This window comes from Selaginella moellendorffii, unplaced genomic scaffold (genome assembly GCF_000143415.4).
Source record: "Selaginella moellendorffii unplaced genomic scaffold, v1.0 SELMOscaffold_60, whole genome shotgun sequence".
NCBI classification, from domain to species: domain Eukaryota; kingdom Viridiplantae; phylum Streptophyta; class Lycopodiopsida; order Selaginellales; family Selaginellaceae; genus Selaginella; species Selaginella moellendorffii.
Window position 1 is genome coordinate 773115 of NW_003314321.1, and position 19315 is coordinate 792429.

At 49.2% G+C, this 19315-nt stretch overlaps 7 protein-coding genes across 7 annotated transcripts; 3 read left to right on the forward strand and 4 right to left on the reverse strand.

Annotated features, from left to right (window-relative positions):
• Positions 1-972: 972 nt before the first annotated feature.
• LOC112351333 (pentatricopeptide repeat-containing protein At4g02750-like) lies at positions 973-2913 on the reverse strand. The gene is made up of 2 exons (XM_024689003.1): positions 1786-2913; positions 973-1698 (listed from the first exon to the last, which is right to left on the reverse strand). Exons 1-2 carry the CDS (start codon positions 2911-2913, stop codon positions 973-975), a joined length of 1854 nt encoding a protein of 617 aa, XP_024544771.1.
• A 60-nt stretch (positions 2914-2973) lies between these two features.
• Positions 2974-4939, reverse strand: LOC9644366 (probable LRR receptor-like serine/threonine-protein kinase RKF3). Its single transcript, XM_024688962.1, has one exon. The coding sequence runs from the start codon at positions 4864-4866 to the stop codon at positions 3022-3024; it is 1845 nt and encodes a 614-aa protein (XP_024544730.1). The 5' UTR covers positions 4867-4939; the 3' UTR covers positions 2974-3021.
• Positions 4940-5121: 182 nt separating this feature from the next.
• LOC9644697 lies at positions 5122-6322 on the forward strand. Its single transcript, XM_002983870.2, has one exon. It carries the CDS (start codon positions 5152-5154, stop codon positions 6223-6225), a length of 1074 nt encoding a protein of 357 aa, XP_002983916.1. The 5' UTR covers positions 5122-5151; the 3' UTR covers positions 6226-6322.
• Positions 6291-7448, reverse strand: LOC9644367 (protein CURVATURE THYLAKOID 1A, chloroplastic). The gene is made up of 6 exons (XM_002983995.2): positions 7196-7448; positions 6946-7064; positions 6784-6891; positions 6641-6712; positions 6515-6579; positions 6291-6437 (listed from the first exon to the last, which is right to left on the reverse strand). The coding sequence occupies exons 1-6, from the start codon at positions 7362-7364 to the stop codon at positions 6428-6430; spliced, it is 543 nt and encodes a 180-aa protein (XP_002984041.2). The 5' UTR covers positions 7365-7448; the 3' UTR covers positions 6291-6427.
• A 109-nt stretch (positions 7449-7557) lies between these two features.
• On the reverse strand, positions 7558-9593 carry LOC9644698 (probable magnesium transporter NIPA4). Its single transcript, XM_024688963.1, has 9 exons — positions 9218-9593; positions 9092-9148; positions 8944-9034; positions 8726-8886; positions 8487-8614; positions 8286-8423; positions 8120-8212; positions 7926-8064; positions 7558-7853 (listed from the first exon to the last, which is right to left on the reverse strand). The coding sequence occupies exons 1-9, from the start codon at positions 9357-9359 to the stop codon at positions 7699-7701; spliced, it is 1104 nt and encodes a 367-aa protein (XP_024544731.1). The 5' UTR covers positions 9360-9593; the 3' UTR covers positions 7558-7698.
• An 819-nt stretch (positions 9594-10412) lies between these two features.
• On the forward strand, positions 10413-17742 carry LOC9644699 (intraflagellar transport protein 172). The gene is made up of 44 exons (XM_024689120.1): positions 10413-10497; positions 10546-10643; positions 10685-10762; positions 10818-10874; positions 10921-11006; positions 11060-11152; positions 11207-11315; positions 11373-11465; positions 11511-11576; positions 11627-11880; positions 11928-12054; positions 12105-12176; positions 12232-12300; positions 12352-12420; positions 12482-12610; positions 12669-12767; positions 12828-12908; positions 12963-13033; positions 13089-13185; positions 13229-13357; positions 13405-13461; positions 13515-13679; positions 13735-13854; positions 13896-14045; positions 14093-14290; positions 14359-14410; positions 14482-14543; positions 14603-14680; positions 14730-14891; positions 14945-15124; positions 15172-15237; positions 15290-15556; positions 15606-15752; positions 15813-15890; positions 15939-16058; positions 16118-16204; positions 16267-16383; positions 16437-16506; positions 16561-16631; positions 16680-16784; positions 16833-16992; positions 17062-17117; positions 17171-17254; positions 17309-17742. Exons 2-44 carry the CDS (start codon positions 10599-10601, stop codon positions 17462-17464), a joined length of 4632 nt encoding a protein of 1543 aa, XP_024544888.1. The 5' UTR covers positions 10413-10497; positions 10546-10598; the 3' UTR covers positions 17465-17742.
• A 155-nt stretch (positions 17743-17897) lies between these two features.
• Positions 17898-19295, forward strand: LOC9644368 (peroxidase 49). Its single transcript, XM_002983872.2, has 4 exons — positions 17898-18195; positions 18249-18440; positions 18519-18684; positions 18739-19295. The coding sequence occupies exons 1-4, from the start codon at positions 17983-17985 to the stop codon at positions 19155-19157; spliced, it is 990 nt and encodes a 329-aa protein (XP_002983918.1). The 5' UTR covers positions 17898-17982; the 3' UTR covers positions 19158-19295.
• Positions 19296-19315: the final 20 nt, after the last annotated feature.

Sequence of the window (19315 nt, forward strand, 5' to 3'; positions counted from 1 at the left end):
CGAGGTTTCGCTGTGAACGCTGCGATGGTGCTCCCGAGGTGGTGGAGCCTCTCTTGCTGCGTTACTACGAAGGAGATCTCGAGGATGCATTGCTCGCAGCTGGTATAACGCTCTTTGTTTCTTCTCGCTATGATTCTAGAAAGCTTTTTGCGTTCTTCAAGGCAGGGATGCAGCAAAGTTCCTGTGGAGACCACTGAGAAAGAACAGCGCAGGACTTGGCTTCGTGTGGTTGCCACGAACGCTGGGCGTTGCCACAGTTTGTCGCGATCGCAAACCGGCAGTGGAGCATCTGGCAAAGGCAATGCAGGCCTTGCGAAGTTGGAGGCACGAGTACGATCGCAGCTACACTGAGGAGGACAACATAGTACTCTTGTTTCTCGTGTCTCCGGACGCTTTCTCGAGCTTCCAGTTTCAGCCATACCAAGTATCTGGAAAGGTTTCTCACAAAGCCATGAAAGGTGAGCTTTGCTAGAGTTTGTGAGAAGATCTTAGTCTTTTCTTCTTAGGAGTTGTGCAGTGTAAGATGGCTGTTCCAGTGCAAGGCAGTGCTTATCTCTCGCTGCTCGAGCCCAGGAACTTGGAGGGTGTTGCTGCTGTGGATTTGGATCGGCCGGAAACTTGGGAGGATGTCTTGGGTTGTGCCGAGCTCGCGCAGGATCACGACAATGGTCTGGAGATGCTACTCACAGAAGAGAAGATCGGGATGTGTGAGCGCAAGCTGGTCTACGAGGGAGATTTCCTCGACGTGTTAGAAGAGCTCGAAGATATCCAGCATAACCAGAGACGACTCCAGGCTGTGTGCAAGATTTACAAGATTCCCGCGACTTCTTCCAGCTCGCAGATGCTGGAGCTAAGCGCAAGGAACTGGAAAAACTCAAAGCCAAGTGCCAAGAACTTGAGGACCTCGAAGAGCTAGACTAGAAAGTTTTCCCAAGGTGACGGGCATTTTTGCAAAGAGAAAGAGCTTGCGAGCTACGTGACGATCAAACTCTCGTTGAGCTTGCTGCCACCGCCTTCTCCATCACTCGGCCTCGCGATGGCGCCACAGAGATCACTGCGATCACCCCGGTAGATGTTTGCCAGGAGCACATACGAGGCCGAGTCCTCGGGCTCCAAGCTAAACACCCGCCGCGCAGCGCTAGCGCCACTCTCCATGTCCTTGTAGCTCCGGCAAGCTCCCAGAAAGCATCGCCACTCCAGCGCATCCGGCAAGAACGGCATGCTCGCAATCAGATCCTGCGCGTCGCGGAGATGCCCGGCCCTGCCCAAGAGATCCAGCACGCAGCAGTAGTGCTGCTTGCTCGCTCGCAATCCATAGTCCATGCCCATGGACACGAAGTAGGATCGCGAGCCATAGACCTTGCCCTGGATGCTACACGCCAGGAGCACGGACACGAAGCACGCTTCGTCCGGCGCATCGATCGGCGCAAGCGCATGGAATAGATCCAGCGCCTCAATCGAGTGGCCGCTCTGCGCGTAGCCGGCCAGCATCGCGCTCCAGCACACCACGTCGGGGCTCCACATCCCATCCAGTAGCGCCCTCGCGGCGCGCACATCGCCGCGCTGCGCCATCGCCGCCAGCATTGTCGTGCACGACACGAGATTCCTCTCGGGCATCGCGTCGAAGAGCGCCTTGGCCTCGTCTAGGGCCCCTCCGCCAACGTAGGCGCCAACCATGGCCGTCCACGTCACCAAATTCTGATTGGGCATCGCGTCAAACGTGTGCTTGGCCTCCTCCAGATGCCCATTCTGGGCATATGCCACGAGCATCGCGTTCCAGCACACAACGTTTTGCTGGGGCATCTCGTCGAAGATTCGCTTCGCTTCTTCCACGTGGCCGGCCTCCGCGTGAGCCACAAGCACAGCCGTTGTCGATATGAGATTATGCTCGGGCATATTCTCGTAGAGCCTTGATGCCTCATCCAGATGCCCAAGCTGGGCATATGCTGATAACAGGGCGTTCCAGGTGACTACGTTGCGCTGGTCCATTTGATCGAAGGTTTGCCTTGCCAATGCCAATTTTCCGTTGCTTGCGTACGCAGTGAGCATTGCGGTAGAGAGCACTAGGTCCTGCTCCGGAATTTGGACGTAAATCCGCTTTGCCCCATCCAGATGCCCATTCTGGGCATATGCAGTTAGCATTGCGGTCGAGCAGTACGGATCCCATTCGGGCATGTCGCCGTACAGCGCCATGGCGGAATCCAAGTGGGATCTGTGTGTGTGCCCCGTTAGCAGCGTCGTCCACGTCACAAGATCTCTCGCCGGCATTTGCTCAAAGAGAAACTCGGCAATTTGCAAATGCCCACTTTGGGCATATGCGGTTAGGATAGCATTCCACGACACGAGATTTTTCTCTGGAGTGGCATCGAAGGTAAGTTTTGCGTCTTCCAAGAGCCCACTTTGGGCATACGCTGCTAGCATCGCATTATAACACGCGATCGTTCTCTCTGGCATAGAAGAAAATATCTCCTCGGCATCTTTGAGATGCCCATTTTGGGCATAGGCCGATAGCATCGCGCTCCACGAGACCGGTGTCCTGTCGGGCATTTGATCGAAAAGGAGCTTCGCGGCTTCCAGATACCCGGCCCGGGCATAGGTCGATAGCATGACGTTGGAAGCCACTGGACACTCCTCCGGGAGCTCGTCGAAGAGACGCTTGGCCTCGAGGAGCTGCCGGTTCTGCGCGTAGGCCGAGATGATCATCACCCAAGTGTAGCTATCTTTCGCCCGGATCCCATCGAAAACCTGCTGTGCGTGCCTCGGGCTGCCACACTTCCCATACATCTCGATGAGCTTGTTGAGCACGAAGACGTCGGATGGATTGATCTTGGCTCGGATTCGCGAGTGGACCTCGGTGGCTGCTCGGAGCGTCTTGGAGGACTCGATCTGTCTGACCAGAGCGCTTCTGTCCATATAGAAACTCGACTGTGCCGTCTCATAGAACTCGCGAGCGATGGAGATCTTCCAAACTCCTTGGAAGAAAGCATAAAAATTTAAGTAGAAGAAACTGTGCTGTGGAGGTCACCTGGGAACTTCTGCCGAGCTGCTGAAGTAGAATGGAACCGAGCCCGAGTAGCTCGTCCCGGTCGTGGAGGCGAGCTCCTGCGCGTTTACCATGAGTGGGATCGGCCTCTCGGGCATGGACGGCACCGCGAGATCGTTCTCCAGCATCTTCACAACCTGTGCCATGCTCGGCCTGTAAGCTACCTGGGGATGAGCGCACAGGAGTGCCACCAGTATAAAACTCTCCACCACCTCCTCGTCTCCCAGCTTGTCCATGGGCTGCTGCAAAATATCCACGATCCGCGTCTCCTTCATCACTGACCACGCCCAGTCCGCGATGGGCACCGGCCTGTCGCTGGCTGGAGTGTGAACCAGCGCCTTTCTCCCGCTGAGCAGCTCCAAGAACACGATCCCAAAGCTGTAGACGTCGCTCTTGTCGGTCAGCTGATTGTAGAGAACGTACTCCGGAGCGACGTAGCCTTGGGTTCCGGCAACTCCAGTCGTCATGTGTGTCATCCCCTCGGGAGCGAACTTGGCGAGGCCGAAGTCCGCGACTTTGGCGTTGAATTCCGAATCCAGGAGAATGTTGCCACCTTTGATGTCCCTGTGGATGATCGCTGGCTGCGCACCGTTGTGCAAGTATGCCAATCCTTTGGCCGTTCCAATCGCGATCTTCTGGCGAGTCGGCCAGTCGAGGTTCTTCTTAAACTTCCCAAAGAGGTGATCGTCGAGGCTGCCGTTGGACATGAACTCGTAGACGATGATCCGCTGGTGTCCCTCGCTGCGGCTGCTTCCAATGCACCATCCCAGGAGAGGAGCCAAGTTCTTGTGCCGGACGCTGCTGATCATCTCCATCTCGTGGACGAATCCCTCGTCACCCGCGGGAGAGCAGTTCTTGAATCTCTTGAGTGCCACCACCGTTCCATCCTGGAGAACTCCCTTGTAAACGTTTCCATAGCCACCTTGCCCGATGAGCGTCGTCCGGTGGAAGTTCCTGGTCGCCGCCTTCATCTCGTGCATGTCGAAGCGAATCAAGCTCGCGTTGGAATGCATCGATCTCTCGAGAGCGGAGTCTCGATCCTCCAGCAGCTTCCTTCGAGATTTTTCCTTGCAGCGTTTCCTCCACCATAGCCAAGCCAGCACTCCTGTGCCACTTAACGCTAAAAATCCAGCCACCACGATCAAAGCGATCTTCCAGACCTCTCTTTTCTCCCCACCTCGGCTTCCCTGGTTGAAGAACATGCATGCCACTGTGCCTGGATCCGTCGGGCCATTAAGATTCACGATGGAGGCAGCGTAGATGTGAGCGTAATCCAGGCAAGTGCTGCCATTGGATCGAAAGCTCACCGAGCTCACCACAGCGGCAGTGCAAGCGCTGCAAGACGGCCCATCTCCAATATTTCCTCGGCAGTTCGTCTGGATATTCGCTATGGAGGCCGAGCTCGTGGCGCTCGTGAAATCCCCGACGCTGGTGAAATTCGGGCAGCGCGTGGATCCTGATTCTAGAGTCTGAGAATCGATGCTACACCGTACCGTGATATCTGGAGCCACGCCCTGGCGCTGGAGCGACGCCTGGAAATCTTGGATGCATGTCGATGCGGTGGCTGCTGGGAACAAGAATCTCTGCGTCCTGTTGAGCTGCGCCGCGATGACAAGATTGAGCTCCTCCCTCACGGCCAGACACTGGCGTCCCGGATCCCTGTCATTCCTCGCGAAAGCAAACTCGTCGGCAGTCACCGAGAAATCCAGAGGGCAAGAAGATTGGCCGAGAACGAGCAATCGCGCTGGGGAGAAGAATCGGAGCAGCGCCGCTGCTGCCACCGCTACAAGAAGCAAGCGCCTTGATCGGCCATAGGCGGACATCAGCGATCGATTGCTCGATCTCTCGCCAGAAGAGAAAATCAAAAGCGACTGCTAGAAGACGACAGAGGACATGACAATCGTGTGTTCGAATCTTAGCCCTATAATTTGGACAAAGGGTAAAAAAGAGGACGTTAAAAAGAAATGCGGTAGAAGTAGAAAAATGAGACTACTTGGGATCGAATCCTGCCCCCTGCGCAACGCGTCTAAGGTCCACCGACACTACACTCTAAAAGAAGAAGCTCGCTTTCTTCCATCGTGCATTCGATCCAATCTTACTCCAAATCCATGGCCGATTCGTCCGATCCCAGCAGCATCGAGGTCGCGGAGCGCGGCGCCAAGAGCAAAGATCACCAGGAAGAGCAGGAGTCCGAGGGATTCATGGCCAAGGTAAAGGATTTCATCCACGACATTGGGGAGAAGATCGAGGAGACGATAGGTTTCGGCAAGCCCACGGCCAGCCTGAGTGGATTCCATCTCCCCAGCATCAATCTCGAGAAGGCCGATGTGGTCGTGGACGTGCTCATCAAGAACCCCAATCCAGTCCCCATTCCTCTGGTCGACATCGAGTACCTGATCGAGAGCGATGGCCGCAAGCTCGTCTCCGGGACGATCCCCGACGCCGGCACGATCCACGCGCACGGATCCGAGACGGTGAAGATCCCTCTCACCCTGATCTACAAGGACATCGAGGACACCTACGATGATATCAAGCCCGGCGCGGTGATCCCCTACCGCGCCAAGGTCGCGCTCTTGATCGACGTGCCGGTGTTTGGGCGGATCACGATCCCGCTGGAGAAGACGGGCGAGATCCCCATCCCTTACAAGCCCGACGTGGATGTGGATAGCGTGGAGTGGGATCGCCTCTCGCTCGAGGAGACCGCGGCGACGATGAAGATCAAGGTGGAGAACAAGAACAAATTCGATCTGGGCGTGCGCGAGCTGGAATTCGAGCTCACGCTGGCGGACACGCCGATCAGCCGCGCCAAGCTCGGGCAGTCCGCGGACATTGCCGGCGATGGAGTAGGGTTCTTGGAGGTGCCCATCTCGTTTCGTCCCAAGGATTTTGGATCCGCGCTGTGGGGGATCATCCGTGGCCGCGGCGCTGGCTATAGCTTGGTGGGGAAATTGGAGGTGGAGACTCCATTCGGGCCAATGCATTTGCCCATCTCCAAGGAAGGAGGGAAGACTACGCTCAAGAAGAAAGAGGGGTGTAAAGACGAGGACGAGGACGAGGACGAAGGGGACGATGGCGAGAAGAAGAGCCACCATAGCTGGGGGATATTCTCTTCTTCGCGAGAAGCCGAGGTAGAAGCTGATCGAGAAGCCAAGGTCGAAGCCGATCGATCTCTCGAGAATTGATCTCTCGCTTGGTGTGCTCGATCTTTTGCTTGGTATACCTATATGTATAAGCTTGATCATCGAGAAGATATGAACGTTTGCATGTTGTTTCGTAAAACTTCCAACTTTCCTGGAGGATCTTCTTTTGGTTTTTGCGCTTGAATTTTTTCTTTTCTTTCTTCCCAAAATCGGAACCGGGTGAGTTTGATCTCGAGGCGAGCGATCAAACCGACCTGTTTCCTTCCAGGCAAAAGGCCACTTTGTAAGAGGATCAAACTTTGCTACTGAGTGATCGCATCGCTCGTCTTACTCGGTTGCGCCCGTGATCTTCTTCTTGAGCTCCTCCACGTCTTCCAAGAGCTCCTTTCTACTCGACTGCCACGAGCACGAATTCTTTCAGCTTCTGGAGGAGTTCTGAGCTAAAAAACAATCGTACCTTGAAGAGAAGGTACCGATAGACGAACCAGCCAGTGTATCCCAGTCCGACGAGCTCCATCACCTTTGGAAGCTGATCGATCGATCAGCAGAAAATGTTTCGTAAGCCACCGCAATTGTGATTTTTTCTCAAGTGACACTAACCAATGGAACAGAGTTTATAGCTCCAACTATCGTTGCCGAGAACCACAGCGTCACAAGCGCTCCACCGCCGTAAACCAGAACAGTGCTCTTGTTCTCCACAGATTCCCACTGCAAAGAAAGATGAAGTGAGACAACGCTCTCATCGGATGCTGCATGCCAAACCTTGGTCTTCAAATCTGAAAAGATGTCCTCGACTTGCTTGCTCACGTCTTCCGTGGATGTTGTCGTGCCAGTTTCCTCGGACGAGGTCGTTGCCTTCAGAGGAGCAAACCTCAAAGATCCTGCGAGGCGGCCAAAATTCTCAATCACACAGTGATCGATGCCAAGCACTAAAAATTCCGCTAAGGACATACTCTAGGTAGCTGGAAATCCACAAAAATATTTCGCGAGCAATGGATGGATTCTCACTAACCTGGCATTGTCGCGCTGTGCAGCTTCACGGGAGCGCCATGGAACGCTCTCCTCAGTGGAAGCGGCCGGATCGCCGAAGCCGGCGACGACGAAGCCGATGCTGCCGCCGACGCTGCTGCCGCGCAGCAAGATGATGGAGCGGCGGTGAATGCCGCCACTGTTGCCGCCATCGCGCCCGTGAATTCGCACTCCCGGCCCCAAATTTCCCTCTCCCTCTCGCGCACTGGCAGGCAAGGCGGATGATCTAAACGAGAACCTCAAGAACCCCACTAGACAGAATGTCTTGCGAATATGCTCATCCGTCACGGACATTCCGCCACCTGTCCCCAGAATATACGACGGCGATTCGAAAGACATGGCGCGAAACAGCATCACATTGGCCAGTGCGTTGACGCCACGTAGCCATTTCTTATCTCCTCTTTCTCTATATACATGTCAAAAGGAAGAACGAAAAAGATCCAAAGGTAATAACAAAGAGAAAAAACCATCTAAAACCTCAATCGATCAAAAAACCAGCCGAGCTGCTGGTTCTCTTCTCAGCGGGATGTTCTCCATGTCAATCCCTTCCATCTCGAGCTCGTTGGTCTCAAAATGTCTAAAGCCCCCAATCTCTACTGATAATCTAGTCGACGTTGATGGAGTCATTCCAGTATAAATGCCTGTGTCGCAAGAAAGAGAAAACAATCAGATCAAAGCTTTCCTAGGAAGAAACTTTGCAAAAGCTAGCTTACTCATTCCCGAATCCAACGCGTTGTCACCAAGGTCCTTGGTGACATGCAGCAAAAACGTCCCCGAAAGGATGGTGATGAATCCGCAAAGCTCGGTCACGATCGTGGATGGTGTTTGTCCATCCCAGTCCTGTGTGAGTAGCTATAATTGACACGAATCATTCATCAGGTCCAAAGGAGAGAACTGAGCGTGTTACCTTGAACATTATCACGCTCGCGAGGATTGTCAGCGCTGTGAACATGACGTAGTAGACTGGAGAAACGATGGCAGTGTTGAAAGTGTCGAGTGCCTGCCGGATCAACAACAAAAACAAGAGCAAAAGCGTTAACTTGTTGGATCGACATCAAAGCATTTGTTTGTACCTTGTTCAAGTAATTCATTTGCGTGACAACGCAAACAGCCACAAAGATTGCAAATATCCACGACTGGACATATATCAGCTGGTTCTGGCCTTGAAACGTTAGCTTCAAGGCAATTCCAAGAGCTTTCACGCTCATGACCTGCGCATCCAGTCCAAACTTTCAGAAAGAAAAACGACAAGAAATAAGCTCGAGTTTTCTCACCGAAAGAGAGCCCACCAGGGAGCAAATGCCAATGTAAACCATTACGTGAGTGTTTCCATACTGGGGAACAAAATGGATCTTCAGCATCATGACCAAAGACAACACGCACAGTGCATAGAGCATAAATCCTGGATACAAGAGAAAAAGAAAGCCAAGTTTATCAGTGGAAACTTAATCTGCTTACACACCTATGTGTATACAAACTTACACATTTTAATGCATTCGGGTCCAAAGTATACCAGGTTGAGTAGCAGCATCCCAAATCTCTGTCACTGAAGTCATTACTCGCTCCCCTGGTGCGTGGAGCACGATAGTGATCGATCCGACAATACAAAGAAGGCAGCCCAGCATCCCGAGTACATGGAGCTTCTCCTTGAGCACAAAATGCGCTAAGGTAGCACTACTCAAGCAAAAAAAACATAAGCTATCGTTTGCTGCCTGTGAAAATGATGTTTACCTCACGATGATGCTGAGAGCACCGAGAGGAGTCACAAGTATCGCTGGAGCAAATGCATAAGCAGCAAAGTTTGCGATTTCTCCCACAATCACTGCCATAACAAAGATTATTTATCTTTTCAATCAATCAATCTTTCACGAGCTCTTACTCGTCATCATCCCGACCCACCACAAAGGCTCATAGAGATACGAATACCCTCCAGAACCTGGGAAGAACAAAGAGATAGATTGAAACACTCGGAGAAACGAAAAAAAAAAATGTAAAGTCTTATGACCTGCTCTTACTCCGTCCGCAGCTGCGCGTTTCAATCCTTTCTTCTTGATGATAAAACTAGAGCCGATGAAGACACTGGAAGCTAGAGCGAGTCCAAATCCTTTGCGGTTGTCACTGGTGTCAAAACCAGCTGTATCTCCCATGATAAACAACTAGAACGCCATAGAAACGCATAGTCTAGATCTTCCAGCCCCATGTCACACCATATGCCATAGCCTAAAACTCCATCGCTGCAGCCGCATTTGCCCGAAAACACGTTTCCGCGATCATCTATCCGCCGGGATCTCGGATCGCCAGGAAATTCCTGGATCCATACCTGGAAATCGCGCTCTGGATTGCAAGGAGTAGCGATGGCGATGGCGGCAGCCACACGCACCTCTCGGAACCCTACGCCACATTTTCTCTAGGGCTGAATTGGCAATTTCAAAAGAGGTATATTCTCTTAAAAGAGAAATATTCCGCCCTCCAGTAAAGAACTAGGGCTAGGCGATCGAGAGAATGCAGCTCCGCCATGGACGATCGCTCATGCCGGGAGGCACTCAGATCGACAAGGTCACTGCTCTAGCGTGGAGCCCTAACAGGTGCGTGGATTCGTGATGTTTGCGCGACACGGATTTATTTCGATGCTTGGTTTTCTAGTCGGAGGCTCGCCGTCGCGACATTGAGCCGGATTGTGAATCTTTTCGATGAGAATGGTGAGCTCAAGGATCGGTTTGCTACAAAACCTGGTGATCCAAAGGTTAGAACGGCTCTTTCTAGCGAAAATTTCTCATGGACTCGTTCGTTTATTTTTTCTCGTCTATCTCCAGGGCTCGAAGCATTATGCAGTGACATCGATGGTGTTCTCTAGCGACAGCACAAAGCTAGCGATCGGCCAAAGTGACGAAATCGTTTTTATTTACAAGCTCGGGTACCTTTTGTCCCCAGTCATTCTTGGATTATTACCTTGGAACTTTGCTTGCAGACTGGACTGGGGTGAGAAAAAATCCATTTGTAACAAGTTTCAAGAGGCCTCGTCCGTTGTAAGCATAATCTGGCCTTTGTCTCGCCAACAGGAGATTTTCTATGGTCTCACTGAGGGAAAGGTGAAGGTATGCAACACAGTTCTTTCCTTCTCGATCTTGCATTGTTACAAACTTTAAGTTTCCAGATTGGACAATTGAGAACAAACAGGAGCAATACAGTGTATGCTCACGGAAGCGGTAGTGCGGTGGTCAGTCTGGCCTCTAGCACAGATGGTTTCTCATGCCTTGCTGGTCACTTAGACGGCTCCATATACAAGTAAGCATTGTTATTGTTCGATCCCGTCTTACTTTTCATGGCTCGAAGGTTCATGCTTGATAACTCAACTCCCGGCGTGTCATCCATGAAAATGATAAGCCATGGTATTTCTTCTGCCTGCTAGACAACTAAAACATAACGATGAAGTAAGTGTTTTGTTGTTCGGCCTGTGTTATATTATCTCCAGCCTTTGTGTGTCGCAGGTACAGTGCCACTGGTGATAGCTTGGGGAAAAGCCATAGCAGTTGCTGGGCCGGATTGTAAGGTGAAGTTCCCTCAACATTCTTTTTTTACTGGTAGTGTCCTTACCTTCTTTGTAGGTTACTTTGTATGACTCAAATGGAGTTGTCAGCCAGAATTTCGAATATAGCGGAAAGGTTTGGCATTTTCGAAGAAAAATTCAGTGAACCACTTTCTGCTCAGGTTTCTCATGAGTTTTGCTCGGGATCATTCCATCCCAGTGGAGATACGCTTGCCTTGGGACACTTTGGCGGCTTCAAAATCTTCAGGTGCTTCAAATTGATCCGGGTTTTGTCCATGGTTTGACGAGACGAATGTGTAGCTGGGATCAATCCGGCCGATGGAATCTTATTCTGGACAACGTTGTGGAGAACCTGTATACTGTATCAGCCTTAACGTGGAATCCAGACGGCAGGTCTGTTCTAGTTTTCTACTGGATAGCGTTTATATCCTCCGGAAGTTTTTGCAGTCAGCTTGCTGTCGGGACATTGTGTGGGAAGCTAGATGTTTTTGATTTATGCATGCGCAGGCAACGGTATCTTGGAAAATTTGAACTCAGATATATTACGAAGAGTCAGGTAACGGCGCATCTACATTCTTTGTAGTTAACTTGGCATTGCCTACGATTGTTACAGGTTCTCATAACGAGATTGTCTGTCGGAATCAAGACGGTTATTGGCTCGCAATTTGGACTCGAAATTACAAAAATTAACATCTACAACGAGCAGGTTTGCGTTGCAATGCAATCGTCTCATCTCTTATAGTTTTTGCAGTATCTCGTGGCACATACCTCGGGGACTATTATCTTAGGAAATTTTGAAACTGGAAAGATATCTGAGGTAAGTGTTACTTTTCACTGAATGTCCACCGTAAAGTCGAACTCTTACAGATATCATGGCACACTAGTGGAAATGAAAAGTTTTTGCTCGAGCATCCATTTGCATGTATTATGTATGATGCGGGAGAGGTGGTTGTTATCGAATATGGTTTTAACGAAGTGTTAGGGACCTGTCGAACTGAGCATTTCGACCCATCGTTAATCAGCTTATCCATCACGGGCTCTACGATCACGGGAAAAGACGAAATAAAAAGGATTGCGTACCTTATAGACATTCAAACTATTCGAGTGCTAGATCTTTTGAGGTTAGCAGAATTTGACTATACAGCGCTGCTGAAATTTAAGTTTTCAGTGGGTTAACAGTTGGGACAGCAAACCACACCTGTAAAATTGAGTGGCTCGCTTTGAATCCACAGTCTACGTACCTGCTGTTCCGTGATGCGAAACGCCAACTTCATCTGTTTAATATAAGCTCGGAGGTGAACTTTGACTTTTAAAGATGAACTTTACCAACTTTTGACACTTTCAGGAGCGCACTATGTTGCTAAACCTGTGTACATTTGTACAATGGGTTCCTGGCAGTGATGTAATAGTCGCTCAGGTATGATATTAGTTCTTTTCTTTTCTTTCTATTTCTGTTGAACAACCCACTGCAGAACCAAAACAATCTTTACGTGTGGTACACTATAAAAAACCCGGAGCAAGCTACCATTTTTCAAATCAAGGTATGTTCATTTCCCTACATACTGTTATCTAGCTGTGACTGCTCCACGCAGGGGGAAGTTACGGGAATCGAGAGAGGGCAAGAGCGAACTGAAGTGATTGTGAGTGAAGGCATAAACACGGTATCACCATGTTTGCAATTTTTTCACGCAACTCTGACTTGATAACAACACATGTATCCAGGTAACGTATGTCTTGGACGAGGCTCTTATCGAATTTGGCGTGGCTTTAGAATGTCTGGACTATGGCCGTGCGGTCTCAATTCTCGAGTCGCTGGAATTTACTGCTGAGATTGAAGCCATGTGGAAACAGGTGTTGTTTTTCTTTTCTGCTTTTCTAATTTCTATGAGACTGTATTCTGTTGTATCAGCTGGCGGAAAAGTCGTTTGAAAACATGGAGTTAGCATTTGCTGAAAGGTGCTATGCAGCTCTAGGTGATGTATCCAAGGCTCGCTATCTTCACAAGGTAGCACTTCCTAGTTCTTGTTGCTGTCCGTAAACTTGCGTGCAGGTCAATAAGCTGATTGAGGCTAGCCCTCCCGATCAAGCTGCAGGAGCTGACAATTATCTCGTGAAGGCAAAGCTTGCAGTTCTTCAGCATCAGTGGAAGGTGTGTATCTCTCCGTTTGTGCAGAGAACTAAATTGGTTGTGCTTCTCCATCAGATAGCTGAAGGTATTCTGCTGGACCATGGGTCCATTGCAGAGTCCATACAAATGTATACAGAGTGTCACAGGTATCATTTTTTTTCTCTCTCTCTCATTATGTGCGTAGCTGATCTTGTCATTTAGATGGAAAGAAGCAATAGCTGTTGCTAAAAGTCAGACCTACGCAGGTTGTGAAGAGCTTCAGGATCGTTACTTTAAATGGCTCTTGCAGACGAACCAGGTCCGTGATTTATTTGAGGATGCACAGTAACACTTTTAAACAGGACGAGGAAGCAGGGAAGGTGAAAGAAACGGAAGGTGATGTCTTAGGCGCGATTGACTTGTTCTTGGATGGAGGTCTTCCTGGCTGTGCTGCAGAGTGTGTTCAACGTCACTCTACGTACCAGTTCCAGGTCTTTCGTACCCGTGCCTTTCCAAAGTTTCTAAACTTTTTCGACAGAGTGACACACTGGAACGCATTGCAGAAGCGCTCGTTCGAGCTAACATGTTTGAAGAGGTATCCTACTCTAATATGCTGCTTCCGGAATGTACAATATCGTATTTGAATAGGCAGGCAAGTTTTTGGAGCTGCTGCATCAATTTTCTAGAGCCAAAGATGCCTACGTCAAAGGCCATTCATATAGCTGTGCAATTGATCTTGCGCGACGACATTTTCCGAGTGAAGCAGCTCGCCTAGAAGAAGAATGGGGGGACTGGTTGGTTTCAAAACGGCAGGAAAGTCGTTGTTTTACTTTTTTCGTGCACATGTGACAGCGTTGTACTTTAACAGGTTGATGCAGCAATCAGTCACTTTATTGAAGCGGGTTGTGGCAGGAAAGCCATCGAATCTGCACTTTCTGCTTCACAGTGGCAACGAGCCGTATATATTGTGGAGACACAAGATCCTAAAGTAAGAATTTTTAGTTCTTGAAGATCCGATTGTCTTTGCAGGTCTCTTTCCCTTTCTACCAGAGACTTGCAGAACATTTTGAGTCGACGAAGCAGTTTGCCGAAGCAGAGAAATTCTTTATACAAGCGAAACTCTCGCAAAGAGCAATTGAAATGTATTTACGATGCGGCAGGCTGCAAGAAGCGAACAAGGTTGAAAAGGTTTAAATATTGAAAATAAGTGTGTGTTATTTGTGAAGGTTTCCTCCAAGTACTTATCAAGTACAGAAGCATCCGCATTATATCTCGAATGGGCTGGCCGCTTGGAGGCTGCGGGCGAGCTTAAAGAAGCCGAAAATCTCTACGTACACGCTTCTGAATATGACATGGCAATCAACATCTACAAGAAAGCACGGCTCTTCGATGATATGCTGTTGTTGGTATCGACCTACCGTAAGGTGCGTTGCTTGTGTAACTTTTAATTTCTGTGCTTATACCGTTGTTTCTGCGCCGTTGTCTTCTGTAGGATTCCCTCAATGAAACTCATCTTTATCTTGCGGAACAGCTTGAAAAGGAAGGTAATGCAAGATTTCGTCTTTATTTCTTCTTCCTTCTTTATTACTTACAACACCGTGGAGCTCTGATGCAGGTTCGTACTTAGAAGCTGAGAGGCATTACCTGGAAGCTCAAGATTGGAAGACCTGTGTAAAGGTAATATTAAGCTTCGCACTTCTTCGGTAGTTTTCAAAGTTGAGATGTTTGTTATACAGATGTTTAGTCAGCACGGAATGTGGGAGGACGCAATGCGTGTTGCAAAGCAGTTTGGTGGAATGCAAGGAGCCAAACAGGTATCTGAAACTTGTTTTTATACATGGAGCTGATCACTTTCACCACCAGGTTGCTTATGCGTGGGCAGTGTCACTTGGTGGAGAAGCTGGGGCAAATTTACTTTCAAAGCTGGGACTTGTTGAACAGGCTCTCGACTATGCTCTAGACTCGTGTGCATTTGATCACGCTTTTGATCTATGTCGTTCTTCCATCAAGAGCAAACTTCCAGAGGTACATGAAGCATGTGCATGAAAAGGATGACAGAGAGTTTTTTACATGTATAGGTGCACCTAAGATTTGCTATGTCCCTTGAAGACGAAGGACGCTTCGGAGAGGCTGAAGACCAATTTATTAAAGCTGGAAGACCAAGAGAAGCTATCGACATGTATTTGCATCAGCAAGATTGGCAGGCAGCCCTTCGTGTTGCAGATCTCTGTGTGCCGGCAGCAATATCCGATGTCCGAGTAAGAATTTCTTGGTGTAATGAACTGAGCTAAGCCGTTAGTTACAGGTAGCGCAAGCGGAACACCTTCTGAGTAAAGACGAGACATCAAAGGCGGAAACACTCTTCTTGAAGGTGGCAACCTGATTTTTATCAGACTTTCAAATATCAGGTTGTTATTTTGCAGGCCAAGAAGCCTGAACGTGCTATAAACATGTACAAAGATAAAATGCGATGGGAAGATGCCATTCGGGTTGCTCAGGCACATCTTCCTATAGCCGTCTCGGACATCCATCATGAAATGGCGGCATATCTGCATAACCATTCAGAAAGTCTGGAAGCTATCCTTATGCGGGCGAAAACGATGGAAAACAATCGAAACTACTCGGAAGCTATAGATTTTTACCTTCAAGTCGATAGAAGGCACGTGACAGACTTTCCGGAGCTCCAAAAGGTTCTGCTGTTTTGTTTTCTTTTGTGACTTGCTGACAGTGTGAGCTCAGATATGGGAGAAGGCCGTGACATTGGCCCAAGCATCTGTGCAGACGCGCTTGCCAGAAGTTGTAGGTACTATTGCTCACAAGATGACTAGTATGGGAAAATACGAAGAAGCAGTGAAGCTCTACGAGGACATCGACTTTCATAGAGAGGTTCCTTTAAACTGCACTTTGACTTTTTACTACACCGTCGCATGTTTTTATCTGTTTCAGGCAGTGGACATGTGTATAACTTTTGGCCTCTGGGACCAGGCAAGAAAAGTCGCTGAGTCTGACCCACGTCTTCAGCAGGTAATCATAGTTGGGATCATGTTTTTTACTGAAATGTGCGAGAATCAGTTTGTGGATGAGCAGTATAAAGAGCATTTGATGAAAAAAGGAGAAGCAGAACAACTAGCAGAGATAGGAAATGTCTCAGAAGCGGTTGAACTTTACATCCAACAGTCAAACTGGCAAAAGGTTAAAAAAAAAAGCATTCTTACTCCTAGAAAAGCATCTCTGCTGATACGCCACTGAAGGTTCATGAGCTTTCGAGCCTTCTTGGACCCGATTCGGAAAGAGAATCCTCGTTCAGGCATGCAAAACAGTGTCTGCAAGATATGAAGGTCAACACCCGAACTATATTGATTGTTCTATGAGATGCCACCATTAACTCGGACCTGTGCAGCTGTCCGAGGCTGTTTCAGTTTTAGCACAGTATGGTGTCCCAATGACCATTGACGCGTACGAATTTTGCTGCTCGCTTGCCTACCAAGTATTGGGGTCAAACGAGGGCCTCGTTGAGGTAGATTTACTTAGTTTTGTTTGCTTTATATTCTCACAATGAACACTTTGCAGAAAATGCGCGACATTCTCTTCCAACTGTTTTCTAATATTTCACAAACTATGACTGCCACTGTTTGTCCGAGTAAGTGGAAGTTGAGAGCCTTTCTTAATTCTGACCTGCGCTTTGTTTTTTCAGTACTAATGGAGATCGAGAAGCTATTGTACATAACAAACTATCTTGCGTTACGACAAACAGCTGAAACACAGGTTTTCTCAATTTACTATCCGTTTGGAAACTACTAATCTAATGAACAGGACCTTCCTGAGATTACGGCCAAGCTTAGTGTTTCGCTGCTGCGTTACATTGATGTCATATCAGCTGATGAAGCGTTTTACCAAGCTGGAATCGCTTGCAAAAAGGTGTTTCTATGATTTCATCTTGTGTTGACGTTGCGTGATTCCTTTCAGGTTGGTTGGCAAAACATGGCATTCGTTTATCTCAATCACTACCTTGACATAGCGGAATCTATCGAGCTTCAGACCGGGGAATGTGCATTTGACACGTCTGGCTTGGATACGAGTGATATCCCTCGATCATTCCCTGTTCCTCAAAAGCACTACTTGGAAGGTAAATGCAGTCTCGCATTCTCTTCTAGAAGGAACTGATATTGTCCTTTTCTTCCTGGATCATCTTTAGAGAATCAACGGGAACAAGTTCGAGACTGGTTGATCCAACTAAGCATGGACCAACAGGTGCGTCCTTTTGCCACAGCATATCTATCAAACACAACTCTCTTTTGTCGCAGGTAGAACCCGTTCTTCCAACGAGATCCTGCGATAGATGTAGCGGCGAAATATACGAAGCAAGCCTCACCTGTTTCTATTGCAAAGTAAGCTGGTAGTCAACATCTTTGGAGGCGTTTAACACTCTCGTTTCTTTGCAGCTTGAAAGCAAGCCGTGCTGTGTAACAGGCTACCCCGTGCTGCAACACTCACAGTCTTGCAAGTACTGTGAGATGCCTGCCAACAGAAGCGATTGGAACAACTACATTCAACGCTTTAAAACGTGTCCGTGGTGCCGAGAGAAGCAACACACGTAGCTTTCCCAGGTACGAAGAAGTTTAATACTTAGTGCGCGCGTCATACAAGCTCTTGTTAAGCAGTTAGTCTAGTTCTAGTCCCTCTCAGTTTACTCTGCTGGGTCCCTTGCTCCACTCACTGTAAGTCGAGTTGATGTGATCATCTTCCAACCTCTCTAGTAAACTGTGAGTGATCGCGAGCGATTTAATTTTGCCGGTCAAAGCAAGCAAGCAGAAAGAGAAAGCATAGTGGCGACTGTTCTCTCAAGAATCACCAAACAGCCAGCTTTTCTTTGCATTGTCTGTCTATCTAATATGTAGGTGGTGGTTTGGTCTTTCCCCTCATCCTTCTCGAGTCGCCTCCACTAGCCTAGGATTCAAATCCCCGCTGCCTTGGAGCCTTGCGCTTGTTGCCAGCGGAGAGCTTTCATTCCAGTCAAAAGGCGAGAGCCTTTTGCTCGCGGATTTAAGTCGAGAGGGAGCGAGACTTTTTCTCAGTCAGTTGATCGGTTCATCGTAAGAGAGCTTGCATTTTTGCAATGGCAGCGCTTGCATTCGTCTTCACCAGCGTCCTGGTTGCTCTTGTTTGCATTGTCGACGGCCACCCGCTGAAGCTCGTCCCCGACTACTATGCCTCGACTTGTCCTGAAGCCGAGGCCATCGTTAGAGCTGTCGTGGAGAAGGCAGTGATCAGGGAGGCCAGGAACGCGGCGTCGCTGCTAAGGCTACACTTCCACGACTGTTTCGTCAATGTAAGTTGGACGCTGCTCTTTCTTTCTTCCGGCGCTAATGCTCTCCTTTGCAGGGCTGTGATGGATCTGTTCTGCTGGACGACACTCCAACTTTCACCGGAGAGAAGATGGCAGCCCCCAACAATGGCTCCATTCGAGCTCTCGACGTGGTGGACGAGATCAAAGCCGAGCTCGAGAGCCATTGTCACGGAGTAGTGTCGTGTGCTGATGTGTTGGCGATCGCAGCCAGGGACTCCGTCGTCGTGGTAAGTAAGCAAGAAGTAATTTTCTTATGCTTCATGAATAACACGCCTCATTGTTTTCTTTTGTTTTTCCTTCTCTAGAGCGGTGGTCCTTTCTACGAAGTTCTTCTTGGAAGACGGGATAGCTTAACTGCCAGCCAAGCCGCTGCCAACAATTCGATCCCACCTCCCACTTCCAACATCACGGGATTGATCTCGAGCTTCAGGGCCGTGGGATTATCCGTGCTCGATCTAGTCGTTCTCTCTGGTAAGCTTGTCCAGCAGCGAGTAAAGAGCTAAACGCATTGAAACTTTCATCCAGGCGCTCACACAATCGGCCGAGCTCGTTGCACCAACGTCGTCCAGCGTCTCTACAACCAGAGTGGAACGTTTCGTGCCGATCCAACCATCGAGGACGACTTCCTGGGATATCTCGTGGAGCTGTGCCCGCAGCGAGGCAATCCAAACACTCTCGCCAACCTCGACTTCGTGAGCCCGATCTACTTCGACAATCACTACTTCCGGAACCTCCAGTACTTCAAGGGCCTGCTCAACTCGGACGAGGTTCTCTTCACCACTTCCAAGGAGACGAAAGAGCTCGTCAACCTCTTTAGCGACAACAAGGAGGCCTTCTTCAAGCACTTCCCAGACTCGATGATCCGGATGGGAAACATCAGCCCTCTCACTGGCGATCGCGGCGAGGTGAGATTCAATTGCCGATACACCAACAGCGGGCAGTAAGTAAGTTCACGGCGTAAGCGAGAAAAATTCCAGGGAAAAATTCCATCTTTTTTCAGTGTTCTTTGCGGTTTGTATCTTTCGTGATTGTGTTCTTCCAAGCAATAAGCTGTTGCATATAAAAAAACGCTTTTTTCTTGATTTTCGAAGGAAAAAAGAGC